Source organism: Eurytemora carolleeae, unplaced genomic scaffold (assembly GCF_000591075.1).
Source record: "Eurytemora carolleeae unplaced genomic scaffold, Eaff_2.0 scaffold139, whole genome shotgun sequence".
Lineage (NCBI taxonomy): Eukaryota > Metazoa > Arthropoda > Copepoda > Calanoida > Temoridae > Eurytemora > Eurytemora carolleeae.
In genome coordinates, this window is record NW_019396175.1 from 38,183 (window position 1) to 60,202 (window position 22,020).

Sequence of the window (22,020 nt, forward strand, 5' to 3'; positions counted from 1 at the left end):
ATAATTAAAACTTTTTTATATTATTATATATTCTACAGTGGGATAATTAAAACTTTTTTATATTATTATATATTCTACAGTGGGATAATTAAAACTTTTTTATATTATTATATATTCTACAGTGGGATAATTGAAACTTTTTTATATTATTATATATTCTACAGTGGGATAATTTAAACTTTTTTATATTATTATATATTCTACAGTGGGATAATTGAAACTTTTTTATATCATTATATATTCTACACTGGACTATTAAAACTTTAAAATAGGATGACTCGTGTTATGGTTTTAATATAGTCTAATGAAGAAAAAAACATTATGCAACTGCAATGTATATATGTGTATACATAGGAGTGACCCAATTGACCAAATTCGTTTATTTTAAAGCTAAATAATACAAATTTGTGCTTATAAAAGCATGAAAGCCATGCAAATATTCTTAAATAAAATCATTTAAATGTCGTCTTCATATTCCACAGTTAAATATGTAAAATAATAAAAAAGAATGGTTTTTAAAAGCATTTTATGATTAGAAAGAAAGGTAAAAAGTATATATTGGCGTATATATAATAAATTTACAAGTATATACTTGGCTTAGAGCCAAGATTTATTTACATTAAAGAGGAGAAGGGAATAGTTTCCAGTAGTTCTAGGAGGAGAGAGAATACTTATATTTATATTCAACACTGCAATGCCAGGTTTAAATAGAATATATTTACAGTCAGATCAAATTTACCCAGCCTTCTAGATAACTGGTCTTTTGTATTAAGTCTCGTGTATCTTTTCCAGCTTTCATTAAAAAAAAACCTGAAATTAAATATCTTTTTTTTTTATTTGCTAATAGTAAATCAAGTTTTAAAACTGTTTTAAAAACATCTTCATTCTTTAAGCTCAGCAGGTTTTTCATACCAACTGCAGTAGTTAATTTCAAACATGAGTTTTCCAAGTTACATCTTTAAACAGAATTCTTAATGAATAGAGAAGTCGAAGTAACATTAAACTTAAATATTAAAAAATATATTCAAACCCTGAAGTCAAACTTTTGTGAAGTGCCCACATATGATATTGAGATCAAGTGTTCAAGATCAACGCTCCGACCTTCATGGCTTAAATCCGCCAAAACCCGGTTTAAATTGAGCGCCGGCTAAATCTTGAAACATTTGATACAATTTTAAGTGAAACCAACCATAATTTAGCCGCGGCTTAAATTTAAACCGCGGCTCAAATTCTTTAAATTTGGCCTCAGATGATGCAAATCGCTGATATTTCAAATTTAGATTATTTGATATAACAGAAGTCATAGTTTGAAATATCTAAGGTCTATGACATTGGGTAGCAAAGATATAGAAATTTAAAAATCAGAATTTGAGGCAAAGACTCAATTCCTTTCTTTCTTCTTAGTCACCAATGAAAGTATAGTAAAAAAAATGCTTTACTTATGACGCAATTGACTCAAATTGATTTCAGATAAAAATCAGACGTTATTTGAAAGTTATTCCAGACATATTAGTTAAAAGTAATTTCCTGATCTATCAAATATACATTAATTATGAATGAGATTTGGAATTGAATTTAGTCAAGAACACAAAACCAACAAATAGAGACACAACAGACTTTTTGATTGAATTCATTTTAATCCGTTAAGATAATTTAAGCTAAATTATAGAATATGAATGAGTTAAACTCATTTACACTGATTTGAGTTATTTCTATCAAATCAAATGTTTGCTGAAGTCTTGGAACTTTTAATTCCTAAATCTAGGGATTAAGAACTGGTTTCCATCTTATGCAGACCTATACAGATTAATTAAATTCCTCTTCATACATAGTAAAATACATAATAGTCAAATATCAAATAAACATTAAACATGGATGAGATTTTGAATTGAATTCGGTAAGAAAACAAACAAAAAACACGACAGACTTTTTAATTGAAGTAATTTCAAGCCGTTATGATGATTTAAGCTGAATTATAAAGTATAAATGAGTTAAACTGATTTGAACTGATTTGAGTTGATTCTGTCCATGCAAATGTTTACTACAGTTTGAACTTTTGTGATCAAGCATTGATCTCCATTTTATTTACATCTACAGATTAATTTAATTCATCTTCGATATCCCGTGATGGCCAGGCCATAAGTTTAATTGAAGGCCAAGTATTTATTCTCAAACTTGAAAGTGGTCACATTGGATATTGATATTAACGTTCAAGATTAACAATTCCAATTAATAATTATAAAATATAAACTATATACAAATGTGGTGAAAGATAATCGATGACTATAGGTTGTAATATCTGAATGATTTGTTTGAAATTAAATTGATTTTTTACGGTTTAAGTCGTATGTTGCAATTTTCTCAATTTGTATGGGCGCTAAGTTATTCGGTATGAGACGTCTTTAACAATTTTCTCCTTATAGACGCAACAGATATGAAGTAAGATTAGTAGCGATCTAAAGCGCTTTTTTATCGCATTAAGCCTATACCCTTTCAGTTTTCGCGAACACTCCCTTTAAGCTTTATGAAAGGTTAAAAAAATACCTTACCAGGCATTTTTATTCTAAAAATTTCGCTTGTAAATGAAATTTTCGTTCTTATGAAAGTTTTTATGGAAATCCTGTCCGATTTAATTCATTGTATGATAAAGTAAATTGCAGTTTTTGAATACTCTTTTGAAAGCTTAGAATCATTAATAAAAGAGAACAAATAACGCAAATTTGTATCGAACCAACTCAGATAGATAAAATTTTAGAAAATAAAATTTAATAAGGAATTAATTGGTTGAGCTAGGGTTATTTTAAACAGATTTTAAACAAAATGAAGGATCACCTTAAAACAGACGGGTTACCTTTAAAGGGTGAGACTCGAGATACGAAAATACGTTTTTAAATAAAATCAGCTTCTTTATTTGCAAAATCATTTAAATATATCCAATTGACGACAGAAGACCAAATTTAATCCTATAATCATATTTGAATAGTTTAATGTCGTCATTTAAGTATCATCCTTCATTCTTACTCATTCATCATTTAAGTATCATCCTTCATCCTGTGTTGCCATAATAATGACCTTTGCGGATTAAAATAAAAAAATCGAATAAAAGTGTTTTCCGATCTTTAGACTCATGTTTTGATTTTAGATAATTTAGTTAAAATAAAACACAGCTATTGTGCAGTGTACTCGGTACACTTAATAAGTAAAACTTTTCAGCTGCTGGTGGTAACAACACCTTGCACACATGAGATTACTGAAAGATCGTCTTCTTATTCTACAGTTTAATGGGTCTCACTTCATAAATTTTAATTCTTATACGGTGGAAGACGATTATATCAATATAAAGAAGACGACTTTTGATTTCAATTCTGAACTATATCAAGCTTTTAAACAGCATGGGCAGACAAAAACATGGAAAAAAAGAGAAGCCGTCAATTAAAAAAACTTCTCTTTATTTATACTTGTAAACTTGTAATTCTATAAAAGCTTGTTAACAATCAAAACTTAAACAAAAATTCGTCTTCATTATATTGATATAATCGCCTACCACTGTATCTAGACGAGGAATCTCCGCCTTCTCCGCCTACTAAACCGTGCACAGTGTGCTCCGCCCCCAACTCCGCCCTGATCCCCTGCAAGTCCTGCAACTCCACCGTGTACTGCTCAACAATGTGCAAGCTGAAGGATGGTAAGAATGATCTTCATGATTGTCTTTCCTACACTATCCTTCACGAGGATAGGTGTGGTCGTCTTCTCATGGCTGCCAGGTAACAATTAATTCTTTTTAAATTTGAATTAATAATTTTTTCAGATTTAAAAAAATAAGTTTTTGCACCATTCTTATGAATTTGAAATTATCATAATGATAGTCGATACATACAAAGGATAAGACTTCAGAGACGACTGTACGGGAAAACGGAGTTTTGTCACAAACTCAAATTTTCTCAACCTATACCTTTGCTCCTGATATCTTAATCTTAGACTATTCAATCTAAAACATTCGTTAGTTTCAAATATCAAAGGTCTACAACATTAGGTTGAAAAGATATACAGAGTTTGTGGATCAAACTCAATTCTTTCATTAAGTTTTCATCGTGCACTCTAGGCTGTCTGCAACTAAAAACTTTGTTCTTTCCTTGCCATATCATTTATTATATCATATAAGACCTTCAAACAAGACAGAACATCGCATTCAAACTTCAGATCCTAAATAATAAGATTGTTATGCATCTTCATTAATGAATATGCATAGCTTCAATTGAACCCTTTGTGTGTAATCCTGTAGAAGAAATTATTACAAAGTAGCCCAAAACCTTTCATCTCTTATAGGGACAGAAATCCATGTTGTCTTCTTTATTTCTTTTAAATTTAAAATTTCTACTGTTTCTCCATGATTACCTCTGCAGTCAATTGTATTTCAAGATTTCTACTGTTTCTCTGGTTACCTCTGCAGTCAATTCTTCAGGAAAACTGATAAAATAATGGCATTAATGCAATATTTTGTAAACGAAAAAGCTGAATATTCCATTCCTAAAATTTTAACCATGGCTTTTTTCAGCTTTTTCTTAATTTTCTTGTTGTAGAGATATAAAGGAGGGTGAGACGATATTTACTGATGCTCCTGCAGCTGTTGGACCTGATAATAATCCTAAACCGGTTTGTTTAACCTGCTACAAGAGATTGCCAGGGCTGACCTACCGCTGCAGGTAGTCTTATATATGTATTTTACTGTTCAGCTTCCTTTTAAGGAATTGAATACTTTTCCGATACCTTGACCTTTTTTTACTTCATAAACTATTGTGATAATACATGGCTTTTTGATCTAGAATAGATTTATTTGTGAACATATTCCTCTAACCCCCCCCCCCCAGTTTGATTTTTTAATAAGATTTTTTCAGCATCTGCATTCATTCATTTTGGAAAAGACGTACTGTCAAGTGGATAATTAACCAGAGCTGAAAACTTTAGAATGGTGGATATCGAGATCAATGCTTGATCTTCTCTTTTTGCTAATCTCAAGACTAATTTAGTCTTCAGATTAATTTCTAGAGATTAGAAATGAAATTTGAAAACCCGGTTTTTAATTTTCCCGCATTTGTAGGGTCATATCAATTGGACAATTGGTCGACTGAACGAATGTACGCTTTGGATTAATGTTTATTAAGACTAATGTTCAAAAGGACTATAGTCCTTAAATGTGATAAAATAAGTTCATAATAGCATGATTTAACTTTATATTTGCTTAAATGCTCTAAAAGCCGGCTTGTGACTTTAGTTCAATCGGATAATTAGTCCAATCGATATAGCATCGTATCTGTATTTTTAATTAACGTATCTTTATTACATGTACTAGGAAGTAAGATATCCAACGAGTCACCGAGTGTATTAAAAATAAAATCAAAATTTTCCGCTGTGGATATTAAGATTAAGCAATCAGGATTAAGGATATCCAATTCTAAAGTTTTCTGCTCAGGTCATCTATATATAAATTTATATATATATACATATATATATATATATATATATATTATATACGTGTACTGTACAGGTACTGTAGCTGGCCTCTCTGTAGTCCGTACTGCCAAGTAGACGATGGACCTCATGCTAGAGAATGTTGTCTGTTTCAGATACATTCACCAAGGTAAGCTTCACAATTTGTCGCAATTAATATGAACTTTCAAATAATATTCGTTCTAAAATTTGATCAATTGTGTTTGAAAAATGCTAGAAAGATCCTGAAAAAGTTATGTTCATATTTTTCTTATCCAGGAAATTCAAAAAGTTTGGTTTGCATTGTTTCGAAGAAACTGTATTCTATCCATAAACTTTTTCACTTTATTGTCTTAAAACATTTTTCTTAAAAGTGAATATTTGCAAATTATCTTTTTTTCCATCTTATTATCTGAGTTCGTTTCCCTTATGTCCATTTGACAGCCCAAATTAAAAAAAAAAATTTTTGTTTGTTTATTTTCTTGTGGTTTTCAAAAAAAAAATTTATTCGATTTTGATAGTTATTGTATCGTTAGAACTGACGAGGGTCAACCCAGACCGAAATATATTTTCAATAAATGTGTAACTAACATCTACTTTTTTTACCCTACAGAGGTTTGGTCTATCACTATCAGTTTGTCACTTTAATCCCTATCTTTGCACCATGCATGAATCATAATGGTGAAAACCTTCGCAAACTTAGACTCTATGCTCTCACAGAATTTTTTTGAAACATCAAAAGTCTACGACATTGGATTGCAAAGATATAGATATTATAGTACAGTTTGTGGTAAGAACTCTGTTCCTTTGCTGAGATTAAAGACAATTGCTAAAGTTTTAATTTATTAATATATTCCACTAGTCGTACTAGTTCTGCATTCAATAACTCTCAAAGATCAAAATTGATTTGCACGAATTAGGTTAATTGGGATCAAGAATGTAAGGCAAGGAAAGATTATTGCGGTCGTGTATACTCTGCGTACATATTGAAACCAGTTCTCTTTGGGCGGAATTTGTAAACAAGAATAGATGCATCAGTGTTCGTTTAGTATCCGAGGAGGTTAAAAGCATTAAATTTTGAAAATTTTGATAATTCACATAATAGTTTCTTTCCTATGACCAGAATATTTAATCGATTTTTTATGTGAAAGATGGATCCCATTTCAGGCTTCAACATCCGTCTTGTGTTTACATTACCGCCCAGAGACAGCACACTGCAGTACAAAAGATGTGTACACTTCTGAAATAACTTTCCTTGCCTTACAATCCTTGATTAGGATACACAGTTGAAAAAAAATTATTTTAAAAGAGAAATCTAATTATGGTTGGTTCAGTTGAATCAAAACGACCTGTTGTCAATTAATTTTATTCAATTTGAATTTAAATGCATAATTGATGAGATTTCTAGCATTGTCAAACCAGTAAACTATTTTCTCTCAATATAATTATTTACACCTACTTTACAGGGAAGGTAAGATATATTTTACCTTACCAAGGTATCCGAAGACCAAATGTTTTTAAGGAGAGAACCCGCACATAAATTTCACTAGAAGGGGATCATTCACTCGCACGTACAGTCCCGTTTGCCTTGCACTGGCTAGTTGAAATTCGGCCCGGTACATGAAATGAACTGGAATGCACCGTGCACAGGCAGTCCGGGTTAAGTAAAATTTTTAATTTCCGTGATATTACTTGTAAAAATTTTATCGTCTTTTGAGATGAAAATGTGCGAATTTATTCCAACCAAAAAACTCGCAGAGTGGGTCGTTATTTTACTTAGCCCAAGAGACGTCAAGTAACTTAACGTCCCTCTGCTGGGGGAATCATAAGTCGGTATAATGCTGGTCAAAAGGTGGTAAAATCAACTATGATATTTCAGGTTCAGTATCGAGGACTATAAGGTCAGCTGTCCGTCCTACAATGCAATTATGGTACTCAGGTATTCAAACCAAATTCATATAAGAAGCAAGCGAAATCTAAGACCTGAACTTTTGTATTGCAAATCGGTTAAGAAAGCAGTAATCCGTATCTTATCCATAGATCCATAAGACGACATTTTTCATCTTGAAAGATATAAATGTACAGAGATGTTTTAAAGATATTCCTATTTTATAGATTAACTAGGTCGGTTGTGAACATATTGGCTGTTGTTATGTCATTGAGTACTTGTGGTGTACATGAGTTCTGTAGAGAGAAATTTAAACTAGCTTTGTCCTTCTCATGTCCTTCTTCAGTTCTCGTCAATATGATATATTACTCAGTGAAATATTGTTGTTCAAATAGTTACATTCCCGGAGTTATTTTACACTTTATTATGAAATCCATTAAAACACCAAACCACCCTTCTTATCATTGAAGTACACTTTGACCCCTAAAAGTATGAGTTCGTGGACTGAACAATTCTTGGTGATTTTGCGTACATAAGCTATCTAATTAAGTTAATTCCTTGTGGTCCGCCCAATAGAGGAAACACAAAAAATCTGCCCTTGGTTAAAAATAGAATACAATTCATTTGTTTCTGGCGGATTAGGCCCTTTTTCGTTAACATGTTAAAGTTAACGTCATGGAAATCCAGATCAATATTAAAGGCCATCTCATACAAAAAAATCCAACCTTTGAATAAAGTTTAAAATTAAAAGGACTGGTCAGCGTAATTTCAAGTGACTCTCCATGCAAAGATCTATTTGAAATTAAAGCTTACATGTCCCTGTCAATCATAATGCATTATATTTCAAGAAGTGTTGATCACTTTCCAATCAACATCAACATTATTTATAGCGTTTACAAGATTAAACCGAATCTAACTTTCAGACTTTGATCAAGATATTTGAGGTCGTGAATTAAGTCTCATCATTTGCGGATAACAGTGTATCTAACAGTTCCCCCAAACTTTATAAAGCTCACAAACATAAATCAATGAGATAAAAAATAAATAAAAAAGGATTTTTATTCAAATTAATTTTGATATTTTTATTCTTAAAATAATCCCATATTTACAACAAAAATGTCAGCGAAAAAAAAATTGAAAATCTAACATATTTCAAATCAAATCAAATCAAATATTTTACTGCAGTAATAATAAATTATAACAGTTATTAAGAAAACATTAGTACATTAAATGTGTAAACTAACTGCAGCAGGAGAGCTATGATATCTTAAAACTGTTTTCCAACAGCTCTCCTGTGAGGCTGGGAATTTTACATTATATTCCTTATTCGGTTCATGGAGGGGGGGGGGGGGGGGGGGCCCCCCGGGGTGCGGGGGAACACAAGGGTTTTGGAGTGCTCTCAGGGTTTTGGAGTTGCTCCCAGGGTTTGGTTTTGCTCCCTCGTTCATGTGAATGTGGAATATTAAAGTTGAGAACTAACTTGTGTTTTTGTTTAAAATGCAAAGAGAATAATATATATTTTAGAGTGGAATTTACTAGAAAAAGTTTAAAACAGCCATTTTGTTGTACTGTTTCCATACTGCAGGTGTACTTCACATATTTGTGCTTTATAACTTCTAGAAAATCTAAAATTAATAATTAAAAGAAAACCAAATTATGAAATAGGCTGGTTTCATAATTGACCAATGATCATTTCACATAGACTCTTTGCCTTTCACTTTACAAACGATGATTTTCCGTTTTAACTATAAATCAAATGATGTTTTTTATTCACCTAATTCATTTTATAAAGTTTATTTAACAGCTTTAAAAGATTCAAAATTCAAATGGATAGTTTAGGAAACATACTGTATTAATGTACTCTACTATATATAATTTGTGAACATTTACATGATTTGTACACTTTGAACTCCCTTTCAGGCTTAAATGGACTGACAAAAGTCATACCGAGGGATTTTCTAAATTCCACTCTTATATATATTCTATTCTCTTTGTTAAAATGTCACATGAAATCACTAAATAAGAAAAACTGAAGTTAGAACTTTAATGTTTTGTAAAACTCTGAATCAAGTATTGATCCCCATATTATTATTTAATTCATCTTCAATATACCGTGGTTATTATACCCTGCACAGGGTTACCTTTATTGAGGTTTCAATTATTTATCCTCAAATTATACTCTATACAAAAGTTAATTCCAATCTCTGTTTAACTAACTATTGTAAATGTTAAATATTTGATTTTAGATTACTGTGGTTGAAAGAGAATAAAAGAGAAGTTTGGGATCTGATTGATATTCTCATGGATCATCTAGACGTAGATAAAGAGCTCACTAAAACAAAGGAAACCGATTACCTTTTTCAATTTACATATAGATATAGATATAGATATAGATATAGATATAGATAAAATAGAAGAGAAATATATCCATAGATCAAATAGAAGAGGAATATATCCATAGATAAAATAGAAGAAAAATATATATCCATAGATCAAATAGAAGATAAATAGGCACCAGGGTAAAAACAATGGTTTTGTCTGGAAAGAAAACTTGTATTGTAAGGAAAAACACGAAAATTAAAGATTGAAATGCTTGAACTGTTCAAAATATCCAAGTTTTATTTTTCTATTCATTACAAAAAATTACTAATACTTGTTGTTTGAAACGGTGCAGATATGATTGGTGGAAACGCAGATCCTATACATTCGCGTATAGATAATTCTGTTTTTTTGTAAACATTTAAAACAGTGCTGTGTAGGCTAGTGCTCGAGAACTGTAAAATGCATGAAAATAATGGTCTGGTGACTTTAACGGAAGGTCATTTATTATATTTTTTGTTCTAGTAACTGCGTTTCTATCCATTATGTTTCTAGCAAGCATATCTGCAGCTTGACACTCTGGATAGACTGATAAATGTTTGAAGCTGATGGTTTAGAAAGGTGTAATCTCCTTTATCCGAGACCACTGTAAGCTCACTCAGTTCTCAGAGAAGGAAATCCTGCATCTCATGGGTCAGATTTATCTTATAAAAGGATTGTTCAGATGCAACGTAGACTACTAAACATATATTTTTTTATACAAAAAACTTGTGTTAAATTTGTTTTCCGTCTAAAAAAAGAAGAGAAATTTTTCAATATGGCGGCTTAAAGCATGGCAGAAATATAATAGACTAAATAATGAAGAAAAAATAAGATAATTTTTTTTCTGATTTTCCCCTGAAATAATTAAATCTATCTGTAGGTATCGTAGATACGAATGCGTATATTATTGGAGAGAATCCCAACAAAGACGTTGATCTCCAGGTTTATTAATATTCATAACTACTTAATTTTAATAATAATAGACTAACTAGCTGAAGGGCCCGGCGTTGCCCGTGAAAAAAAAATGCAAAAACAACTTGAAAAAAATATTTCTAATTTTTTACAGTCTGTAAGACTCCCCGGCCACTTCTGAGTGTCCACAAAAAATTTCAGCTGAATCGGTCCGGAAGTTTGGCCGGCTATAGGCAACATATATATATATACATATATATATATATATATATGTCTTGTTTTAAGATATAGATATAGTAAAGTAATAATATCAAAAGTATTATTCATAACTATACTCAATATTATTTTAGAATTATTTTTACAAAAACAATAACTGATTTATATATAACAAAACAAATAACATTATATTTATTATATTTTTGTTTTGTTTTTAGGGCTTATTTCCAATTACGTCTATTCTAAACCATTCCTGTTCTGCGAACACAATCTGTTTTGCTGGGAACGATTTCACATTCACTTGCAGAGCTGTCACGGATATTAAAAAAGGTAAATTATTAAAGACTTCGTGAAAAAAAATCAATAAAATTAAGTATTTAGTTAAGAAAATGTGGCTTTCCATAGAAGTTCATGAATTTAAAAAAAAAACTTCCAAATGAACTTTTTCCAAATAAAATTTTCTCCAAAAAAAAGGTTTCAATAATTTCAAAGTCGCAAGCTCAGAACTCTATCATCATGAAACAGCCGCTGTACTTAAGATCCAAAGTGTGTCTAAATCTAAACATAAAACTCTCATTACAAGTCAAAATCTAACTTTTTTATGTAAATTGACATGTAAGGACATTAAACCTTCAGAAAATAGTCTTATGTAACCTTAATGTATAAAGTATACGGGAACCGATGAACAAGAAAATTAAGAGACGAATACTAAATCGTCGGTTCATTTTCGGTATCATTATCGAAGGACCAAAAATGTTTTATAAACTGAAAAGTTTAGGAGGTTTCTCTAGGTAACAAGTGCTTTACAGTGCTAAAATATACCTGTAAAGAGCTACGGAAAAGCATAGGAGAGTTAGAGCGGTAAAATCTAAGTTCAAAGTCGACCCTGTCTTAAAAATTGATGAGATTGTTTATAACTCGCAGAACCTAGTATTTTCTGGCATGCAAATCTTTATATTAGCAATATTATTAGCAATATACAATTTTTTAATGATTCGTTCTTTTTAAATTTTCTGATTAGTCCCGGAGATCGCAATTTAAAGCTTGGTATAACATGATTCAATATGATGTGGAACACCCTGTAGCTGTATTTTAAAATTGACAAAGATTTATAAAAAAATTAAAATCAAGCCAGTTGTATATCTCTACAACATTTTAAAGATTAGGAGACCAAATTTTGGAAATTCTAGAACAACATTTTTTTGGTGTAACTGTTTTATGATTTACAATCGATAAATGCCACTATAAAGAAAAATACGATTCCTTTTTGAACTTTATCAACCTGTATCTAGGTGAAGAACTAACGACCAACTACCTCCACTATCACTACCATGCATTTGGACTGAGCTACCGCAACCCTGAGCTCTCGTCCTTCTGGCATTTTAAATGTGAATGTCGTCGTTGCAAGGATCCGTCTGAGTTTGGTACTATGTCGGATTCTCTCATCTGTCCAGACTGTACTCTTGGCAGATTATTGCCACTCAACGATTCCAGGTAAAAAATCATAATAAAGTTTTAAAGGGACTGTTCGCAAAAATGAATGGGGGGTCACAGCTGTAACATTAAAATTGGTATCAATCTAATGCTCATGTGAATATATTAGGTATCAACCATACATCCTTTCAACTTTTGCTAACACTTCCTTTAAATTGGTTTCCAAGGGTAACGAAGAATGAAAAGAATGAAAATGAAGTAAATTTGTTGTAACTTGCGGATTCTTACATATATCCCAAGAAGACGACATTTAATTTTCTTTTAAATATCAGCGCAGTAAAACAAAGATTACAGAAAGACACTTTACGCGTCACACAATGCAAAAAAAAAAAAACATTTAGAAAGTTTATGATCAAAGCTTTAATTATTTACCATGGGGAGGTCAGCCTATTCCAAAAAGCAACCTCAACCAATTATTGCAAAATTGAAATATTATCGATGAAATTTTGCGTCCCATTGGCAGTGAATCCTCAAATTTACAACCAATGTGATCTTAAAATGAATTAATTTCAGTGATAGTGAGTGGATTTGTGGAAGCTGTTATGGAAGTCAACCTAGAAAATTTGTTGTCAATACAATCAATACTTGGTGAGAAACATATTTATAAACCAGTATTAAATACTATGTTTCAAGTTTCCTTTTATCAGTAGTTCTGTTTACTTCGTACATTAGAATTCAACAACAAAAAGTTTGTACATTTTTAAATTGTTTTCTAAGTTAAACAACAAAATTTCCGAAATTTTTTATAAAATATTTTAAATCCCAACAAGATATAAAGAACCTGACAGGCCGTGGCAGGTCCGAAAATTTTATGGGCCAAATCGGTACAGCCGATTTTTGCAACGTCAGTTTTGTCTCTTTTGCTATCATTTTTTCAATGTGAAAAACATCCACTATTATATTTATATTTATTATGGACAAAAATTGGCTTTTCTTAGATGAACCAAGGGGGCCGAGCGCTGAGGCTAGCACGGGCGTATAGTCATATGGTAAAAATGCCGCTAGCAAAAAGTTACCAGCAAAAATGTCGCAGCGCCCTTCAAAATTTGTGTAAACTAACATTAATATTGATGCATCATTGTATAGTAATATATATGATGAGTTCAGGTGGAACACTATGGAGGATCATCCTAAGTTTGATGTGATAAAACTGATGGAACTGCTGAGGAAGATGAAGGAAGTATTTGATCCAAATCATTATTATTGTATGGAGGTCAAACGAAGGATTATTGAGAACATAGGTAAACAGAGACTGTAAAGGGACTGTAAGCGTATAATTTAAAATGACCCTAAATGCAAAAATGGCAATGTCCGATTTACAACGGTGCCCTAATCACGTATGAATTATTATATGCATGATTTTGTTTCTTTAAACTGTTTATGTTCATTTGTGTGGTTGCAAAACTGATTTGCGCATTTCTGGCTTTATAAGAAACAATGGAGAAATTCACAGAAATAAGCACTTTTCGAGTAAAAAAAAAATCCACATTTTTGATGAGATTAGGGTTTCAAGAGTACTGTTACAAATCGGACATTGCTATCTTTGCAGGGAGAGTATTTAAAAAATAAGCTTACAGTCCCTTTAACCAAGGAAAAATTATTACAGTTATTATTTATAAATACAGCGTACAGTGGATACAAAAAATTGCGGAATGAATGTCGTATTTTTCTTTTTATTATAAAATAATATCCTAATTACAACTTTAAACTGATTTAATTTTTTAAATATATGCCCCACAAAAATTTTATTAAAAAATCGGTTATAACAAGTCACGACTTTTCTTAATTAATTTTCTTAGCGACAAATTTAGAATTAAATACAAGTTATTTCTCCCCTCATCAAAGATCCCTTCAACCCCTGGCTGTGTTATACGATTATCCATGCGGGATATCGAATAAAGATTAGATTAATCTGCAGATTAACAAAAGATCAAAATCATGCATTGATATCAGTATCCACAATACAAGAATTTACAGCTCAGGAAATACTTTATAAGAACTTTTACTTTATAGAATATGTTTAGGTGAAACCAAGGGATACGAATACGAATCTGTTGCAATACCATGGTTGGAGAAGAAGGTTGAGTTCTGTAAGGATCATCTCAACCTACAGAAGGTTGTTGCTCCTGGGTTATCTGAGTACAGGGCGTATATGTCAGGTATTAAATGTAAGATCGATCAGAGGTAGGATTTGATAAAAAGCTAACTAAGTATCTTGAACGGCTAGTTCTAGCATTTCTTTAATGAACTCTCGACCACACTAAATAACTATTCGTTCCTAGCTCAAATATTTCTTGATATTCATTAGTTCCGGCCTCAGGAAAAATTAAATTTTGAAATTGGCTTCGCTTTAATTGTTTTTAAATTAAATACATTTCGGAGTAAATATAGAAATAAAGCGGAAATCATTAGGAATAGTTTTCACGTTTTATTTCTTATGCACTTATGAAACTAAACACTCGCAGAAAATTATATTTTCTTATCTGTATATTTGTGAAACCAGAGCTGAAAACTTTAGAATGGTGGATATCGAGATCAATGCTTGATCTCCTCTTTTTCTTGATCTCCAGATTAAATAAGGCTTGTTCTCCTCATGTTATTAATCTCCAGATTAATTAAGCGATCGGGATTAAGGATATCCTATTCTATAGACTAAAACTAGTTAATAGTTTGAAATTCATAGTTTAAAATATCAAATGTTTCAGAGATCAGGTTGCAGAGGTACAGAGGTTTCTTTCCTCTTTCCTCATTTTTGTAAATGAATTGAGCCTTTGCCACAAACTCAAACTTTCTAATCCCTTCAGCATTACAACATTGTGGTGTAAATCTTTGAAATTTCAAACTTGTAGATTATTCGATCTAAGAGATTTCGTAGCTTTTTATATCTATATATACGACATTGGGTTTCAAAAACATAGTGATTAGAAAATCGAGTTTTTGGCAAAGACGTAATTCCTTTATTAAATGTTTAGTTCACTGTGGAGAAGCCCTGTACTGGCTTGGTAAAAAGAGATATGTAGCAATGGAGATGACAGGCCCTCAGCTCAATACCTGTATGGAGGTACAGTACATATTAATCTCACTAGAAGGAGATATTTCATCTAATGTACTGTCCGTTTTGTCGTCTACTGTGTACTGTCCAACTTACTTTAACACAAGGTACTAATGCAAGGAAAGTTAATTGCGGTCGCGTATACTCTGCGTACATATTGAAACCAGTTCTCTCTGGTAGTTTCTTATGACCAGAATAGTTCATAGATTATTTTTGTGAAAATTGATTCCATGTCAGGCTGTGACACCCGTCTTGTGTTGACCTTTCCGCCCAAAGACAGTACACTGCAGTACAAAAAATACGTACACCTCTGAAATAACTTTACTTGCATTAGTACCTTACTTTAACATGCCTCAAAGTCAGTACAGTAATTTAGGTCAGAGTTTTCAGTTAATATACAGGGGTACCCACAAATGATGAGACTGTAAAGACGACTTGAAACTATTCAAATATGGCGATCCCAAGTTTGAATTTAACGTGACCTTTAAACTGGCTTATTTATAAATTTTGACATTATAAATTATGAATTCTAATTATTCAGTGGGTAACTAACTCTGTATGTATTTCATTCATTGGATATAAACTGGAAAAATGCGTTTTTCATGAACTCTTTTGATCGTGTATTTAAGGCAACAAAATGATTTCAAAAACAAGTTTTGTAAGTCAGTGACTTGAACCTGCGTTAATCTCTTTTTGCATATTTCCTAAAAAATTTAACTTTTTGTTTAACAACATACATGCAATATATAGATTAAATCATTAAAGTATACATTATTAATACTCAGAGAACCTTTATAAAGATGACTATTTTTTTACCAGAACTAAATTAAGTTTTATTAATTTGCGCTAAATGAATAATATTTCAAACAATTATCTATCAACTGAATTTTCATTTTGTATCTAGATATATACCCCAAATTTAAAAACAATCACTTTACTTTAACAATCATAATTTAACCGCATATATCTGGATCTAGGATTTAATCTGAACAGCCGGGGTTTAAACGGACTGTATGCGTAATTTCAATTGACCATTCATGCAAATATGACATTGCCCGATTTATAACGGTACCCTTAAAACCTTTCCAGGTTTCAAGGTTTGGGTGTACAATTCTGATAATTCCAATACATTTTCTTGCAATGGAAATGCGCAAATCACTTTTGTAGTGAAATCACAATTGAAAATAATCTTTATTTAAAATTATAAACACTGATATCTAATTCATTCTTGATCAGACAAAGCTTTTAAGGGTACCGTTGTGAATCGCGCAATTGCCATCTTAGGAAAGAGGTTCACGGATATTACGCTGACAGTCCCTTTAAGCCGAGTTATAAACTAGTGCATACAAGCAGAAAGAATTGCATGATGGTTAAACATCTGTATACGGCATAGAAACACAAGTTCAGAAATTTTATAGAATTTATTTCACATCAAGTATTTTTCCATACTTAGTATTTTTATAATATCAAACCTTGCATATCATAAAGATACGGATTCGCGCAGAGGTCTAAACTTCTGTGTTGTGAATCTTTTGTCGTCAGTAGTCAGTCATTTAAGCCGCGGCTCAAATATGACGTTGCTTCCACTTTTAATCGTATTCAATGTTTCAAGATTTAACCCGGCGCTCAATTGAAACCGGTTTTTAGCGAATTTAAGACGCGGCTCAAATTCATTAAATTCGGACAAGGGATTACTAAAATTAAGGGATCAAGCCACGAAGATTTAACAAGCTCTGCAGTTTTTTAATCATAATTTGACAAATAAAAAATTTAAAAAATTCGTTTTTCTCTTTGTACCTTTTTTGTCGCCGGATGCATTTTAAATAAAAAAACGTATATTACGGCAACTCAGTAAACTTTAAGATTGTTGAGTTTTAAACGCGCGATTAAATTCAAATTGAAAAAAAATTAATGCAATTAGTCCATGGTGAAGCGTTGAAAATTAGTGCTAGTTTTGAACTCATAAAAAAAAACAAGATGTGTTGGTAGTATTCTAAAAATTTGTGAATGACAACCTTTGAGGTATCATACCCCCCCCCCCCCNCTCCCCGACTCGGGCTTATGAAATCGCGTTACATTGTTTCAGTAACCCCTGTAGACTTTAGAAAACTATACAAGGCCTGTCCTATCTTTCGATTCCGCCCATAGTCCTTTGGGGATCTAATGGGCGGGTTTCATGTACTTTTAGAGGTATTAGGCGCATATCCTGATAAATGAATAATTAATAAATAAATCTGTCCAAGAACGTTGTATTCTATGTCTAAAAACAAAGAAGCTTATTATTCTTGGTTGCACAGATCAGTAGTTGCTTCTTCATTCATTGTAGAATTGCATGAAGCCAGGAGTTAGTCACCTCTTAGATAGTTACTAATTAAACCACATTCTTTAAAGTATCTTGGTTAATTAAGAGCCAAGATGCGTGTTGAACCACTTTCTTTCAAACTAGCCATGCCTTTTCTCAGATAATCTGGTTTTCTTTTAAACTTGACATTTCACAAAATTCATAAATAAACCGGGGTTTCTTGTTTAAAAAGTGAAGGTTTAAAATCATTCATGGTCCTCATGGGATGTTTTTTAACGATAAAATGGACTTGGTTGTGTTCCTGATTCCAAAATTGGACTATCATGTGTATTTTCAGATAGCTAGATGAACAATTCCTTAGGATAACTTTTTATTTAGGAAGTAGCGAATTATCTTGTAAAAGTTGTGGAAATTTGGGGACCTTACAGGTACATTTTGAATCGTATAAAGTTAGCCAAAAAAAAAACAATTTCTTCTTCATGCAAACTGACAATAGTTTGTCTATATTTACTGTTAAAACAGAGATGGAATTTAAAGAATTTGAGCCGCGGTTTAAATCCGCCAAAACCCGGTTTGAATTAAGCGCCGGCATAAATCTTGAAACATTTGATACAATTTTAACCCTATTCCCGCTGGGGGGGGGGTCAATTTGACCCCCCCCTGTAGTTTTTTTTACATAACTCAAAAAGTATTGGTCTGAGGCTGTTGAACAAGAGCTTTCTAATGATGTATCATTTGTCATATTTGGACATAAAACATGGGATTTAGAGGGGGGGGGGGTCAAATTGACCCCCCCCAAGCGTATCCTGGTTTTCAAGTACCCCAGCAGGGATAGGGTTAAGTGGAACCAACCATATTTAAGCCGCGGCTTAAATTTAAACCGCCGCTCAAATTCTTTAAATTCGGCCACAGGCCCACTAAAAACATAACTTGGGATTAAGAAATTGTGACATCGTTTTAAAAACAACGTAGATTTGTTTTATGGCGAGGTACGGTTCATTTAGCACCATAAAAAAAGCATATTCTATTTTAGTATTTGTTTAGTTCCGTGCAAATATCTGAGAAGTGATTTATAATGTAGAAAAGGAGTAATCAACTTGTTTGTTGGATCACAGTAGGTCATCAAGACCGGGGGAAATTAGCTTATACTATACAGGGAACTTTGCAGGCCTTCTAGAGAANGGGGGGTTCAAGGGTTCCAGAGGAAGGAAGAGTGGTGGGGTTGAGGGTGTTTTAGAGAAAGGGAGGGGGTGTTAGAGAATTAGTAAAGAAATTGTAAAATGATAAAATTGAAAAGCGATGACCGAGTAAAATCTAAAAATGGCCGAAATACAGGGTTACTGCACACAGGACGAGACTTCAAAGACAACTACATATTTAATCAAGGGTTTACCTTGCACAAACAGTAACGTGCTTCTTTAAAGGAACTGTAAAGGAAATATAAAAGGTGGTATAGGCTGAAAGCTAATCACTTTAGCTATTGATCGCTACCCATGAATGTTATATCTGATGTTCCTATCTCGAGAAATTGATATACGTGCTGTGTCAAATTTATACGAAAATTAATATATATACAATTTTGTATAAAAGTAGTGGGTTGACTTGACCAGAAATTCCACCAATGGTCGTGCAGTAAAGTGGTCACGTGATTCAGGCGGAGACACGTGACCAGTATGCTGCTCTGCTATTAGTAATAGATTTTTAGATTTTCTAAATTTTACATATGTGAACTTTTGTATAATTTTAGCACAGTTGTATATCAATTTCTCGAGATAGGAATATCAGATAAAACTTTCATGGGTCGCGATCAAGAGCTAAAGTGATTAGCTTTCAGCCTATACCCCCTTTCATTTTTCCTGTACAGTCCCTTTAACTTCATTTAGCAATTAGTAATTCTTTAAAGATAAGGACAGAGGATCAAATTCAATGTTTAGACCAGCACAGATAAATAGTTCCAGATCGTTCATAAAGTCTCATTCTTTGTGAGTAATCCTGTTCATTACGATCTTTTTCTGTAGACAAGTCTCATTCTTTTTGAGTAATCCTGTTAATTACGATCTTTTTTCTGTAGACATTTACAGACCATACATGCACAGGCTGCAATAAATCAGTTAACACTTTTAATGGAGTGTTCATGCTTTTTATAATCAAATGATCAGATGATCTGTTCTTATTCTATTTAGATATGATAATTTAAACTGTTATTGAGCATTTTAATACAACGGTTTTTAAAGATAAGTTTTAAAAATCCTGATCATTTTTTGCGTTGTTATTTTAGTTCAAACAGGAACAGATCTTTAAAAGTCTGGTTTAATTAGTTTCAAAGAGCCGGGAACTTTTGTTTTGGATACTAAGAATTCCAATAGCTTGATCTCAATATTCGCTTTGGGCAAACTTAATTTAAGAATCATAAAAAAATATATGCTTTTCCCCTCCCGGGAAAAATTAGGAGCGCAAGAAGAGAGAGCATTAGCATGCACCTTCTAGTCCTTTAGTTTAGATTTTTAGAATAGATTCAAAAATGTTTTGGCTGCGGCGCCACTTTTTACTCAAATTTAATCTTTTTTAACCCAAATCTTTTTAACACGTTTTTGACCTTCCACCCTCCAAGCTGCTCATAGTAATGACATAAAAATGACCAAATTCGCTATAAAAAATCCAGGAGGGATGGAATTGTTTTGCCAGAGAGTGGGGATGAAAAATTTCGCCGCGCTTTGCACGCAAAATTTCAACTATTCCCCCCAGGAAAATATCAAAAGATGCCCCTGCTTGCTGGTTACGATTACTATCGCAGATTAACAAAAGATTGAGATCAAACATTGATCTCGAAATCCACAATACAAGAGTTCCCAGCTCATCATAGCTCCAATTTTGAAAAAAAGGAAAAACAAATTCGTGAACAATCTCTTTAATTGTCTTTAATAAATTTAACCTGCTAGATTACTGTTTTGTTTACAAGGCGAAGATCCAGTGAACGATTAAGAGCTGAGGAAGCGCGAGGATTGCTGGAAACAATCCACGAGAAATATATCCAAACCAAACATTTAGAAACAGCCAATAGGAAATCAACATTTTATCTTTATTTTCAGTAAAATTTCTTGATTTAAAGGACTCTCAAAGTATTTTAAAAATTACTTCTAACTTTAAACACAGAGTATATGAGAATATATAACTTTAAACATAGAGTATATGAGAATATATAACTTTAAACACAGAGTATATGAGAATATATAACTTTTAAACTTTAACTGTATATTAATGAGGAAGATATCGTCGATTTTTTCTGTCTTTTATAAAGAGATAACTTATAAAAATGTCCTTTCTGTTTTTTTTTTTTGCCTAAAGAAACCGCAATTAAAAACTATAAATTTGTTTAGGAAAAAAAATGTTCGCCTAAAATTTCGCACTTTTTCGCCTTTCGGTCGTTCGCAAAAAGTGCAAAAATTTTCACTTTAATTTGTTTCGCAAAAAAACCCCGAAAATTTCGCGAAAAAAAAAACAAATGCGAAAATTTTGCGAGAAAATATGGAAGAGAAATTATTAACTATGATATAATAAAACTTCTAATGCTGAGCTCTCAGAGCAGAGAATTTCACAAGTTTTTTTGCGCAACTAATTGTTGCAGCAACGGTTTGCGCGGAATTTTTCTTTCGCTAAATTATTTTTTGAAAACAATTTTCGCGAAATTTCGCATTTTTTGCTAACTAATTTTAGTAAAAAAATTAACCTGATGGTATCTTGAAATTACGTCGAAAGGTCCCTTTTATAAAATACTGCAATTTAAAAAAAAATGTTGATAATTTAGAATATTGAAAACAGAATAATTGGAATGTGTCCTGCTCTGACAATTAGTAAATGATTTGTGTGATTTAAAAAAATAGTTGTTTACGATTTATCTAAATTTCTTGTTGGACCGAGCCCGTTATTTTACGTCCAGGGACGTTAAGTAACTCAATGTCCCTTTGTTGGGCCGGGACGTTAAGTTACTTAACGTCCCTTGGGACAACTAAGTAAATGTTCGGTAATGTTGGTGAAAACGCGGTAAATGAAATTATATCCAAATTTAAGCATAAAGTTTGTGAATTATGGTTATTATAGTATGCAATCTTGTGAATAATATATTGCAAATAAACTTTTTTTTGTAAAGAACGTAATAAATTGTTTATACAATTTCATGAAACCCGAATTTATAGATGGTTCGTCTTATGACAATTGAGATGAGAACTTTTGTGTGAATATCGTTAATCTTAAACGCTTGATCTTGATATCCAATGTGAAGATCCCTAAACTAAAGTTACGATCACTTTG

General features: G+C 32.0%; 1 protein-coding gene across 2 annotated transcripts; it reads left to right on the top strand.

The window, feature by feature from the left end:
- Positions 1-645: 645 nt before the first annotated feature.
- LOC111697223 (protein msta) lies at positions 646-21,584 on the top strand. 2 transcript variants are annotated; one of them, XM_023467133.1, is made up of 18 exons: positions 653-701; positions 1,038-1,129; positions 3,557-3,764; positions 4,581-4,703; positions 5,546-5,638; positions 7,367-7,426; positions 9,622-9,718; positions 10,312-10,387; positions 10,617-10,678; positions 11,083-11,194; positions 12,157-12,358; positions 12,872-12,946; positions 13,466-13,599; positions 14,383-14,517; positions 15,331-15,419; positions 18,091-18,140; positions 20,672-20,773; positions 21,518-21,584. In XM_023467133.1, exons 2-18 carry the CDS (start codon positions 1,063-1,065, stop codon positions 21,534-21,536), a joined length of 1,704 nt encoding a protein of 567 aa, XP_023322901.1. In that variant the 5' UTR covers positions 653-701; positions 1,038-1,062; the 3' UTR covers positions 21,537-21,584. The 2 variants fall into 2 exon arrangements, with proteins under 2 accessions (XP_023322902.1, XP_023322901.1); XM_023467134.1 differs by lacking the exon at positions 1,038-1,129 and having other exon boundaries at positions 646-701.
- Positions 21,585-22,020: the final 436 nt, after the last annotated feature.

Excerpts from the sequence above, each read along its gene's own strand:
- LOC111697223 (XM_023467133.1), top strand. The coding sequence starts at position 1,063 with ATGATATTGAGATCAAGTGTTCAAGATCAACGCTCCGACCTTCATGGC. Across the intron at positions 1,130-3,556 it reads CTTAAATCCGCCAAAACCCG|ACGAGGAATCTCCGCCTTCT; the intron begins GTTTAAATTGAG and ends CACTGTATCTAG. Across the intron at positions 10,679-11,082 it reads ACAAAGACGTTGATCTCCAG|GGCTTATTTCCAATTACGTC; the intron begins GTTTATTAATAT and ends TTTTGTTTTTAG.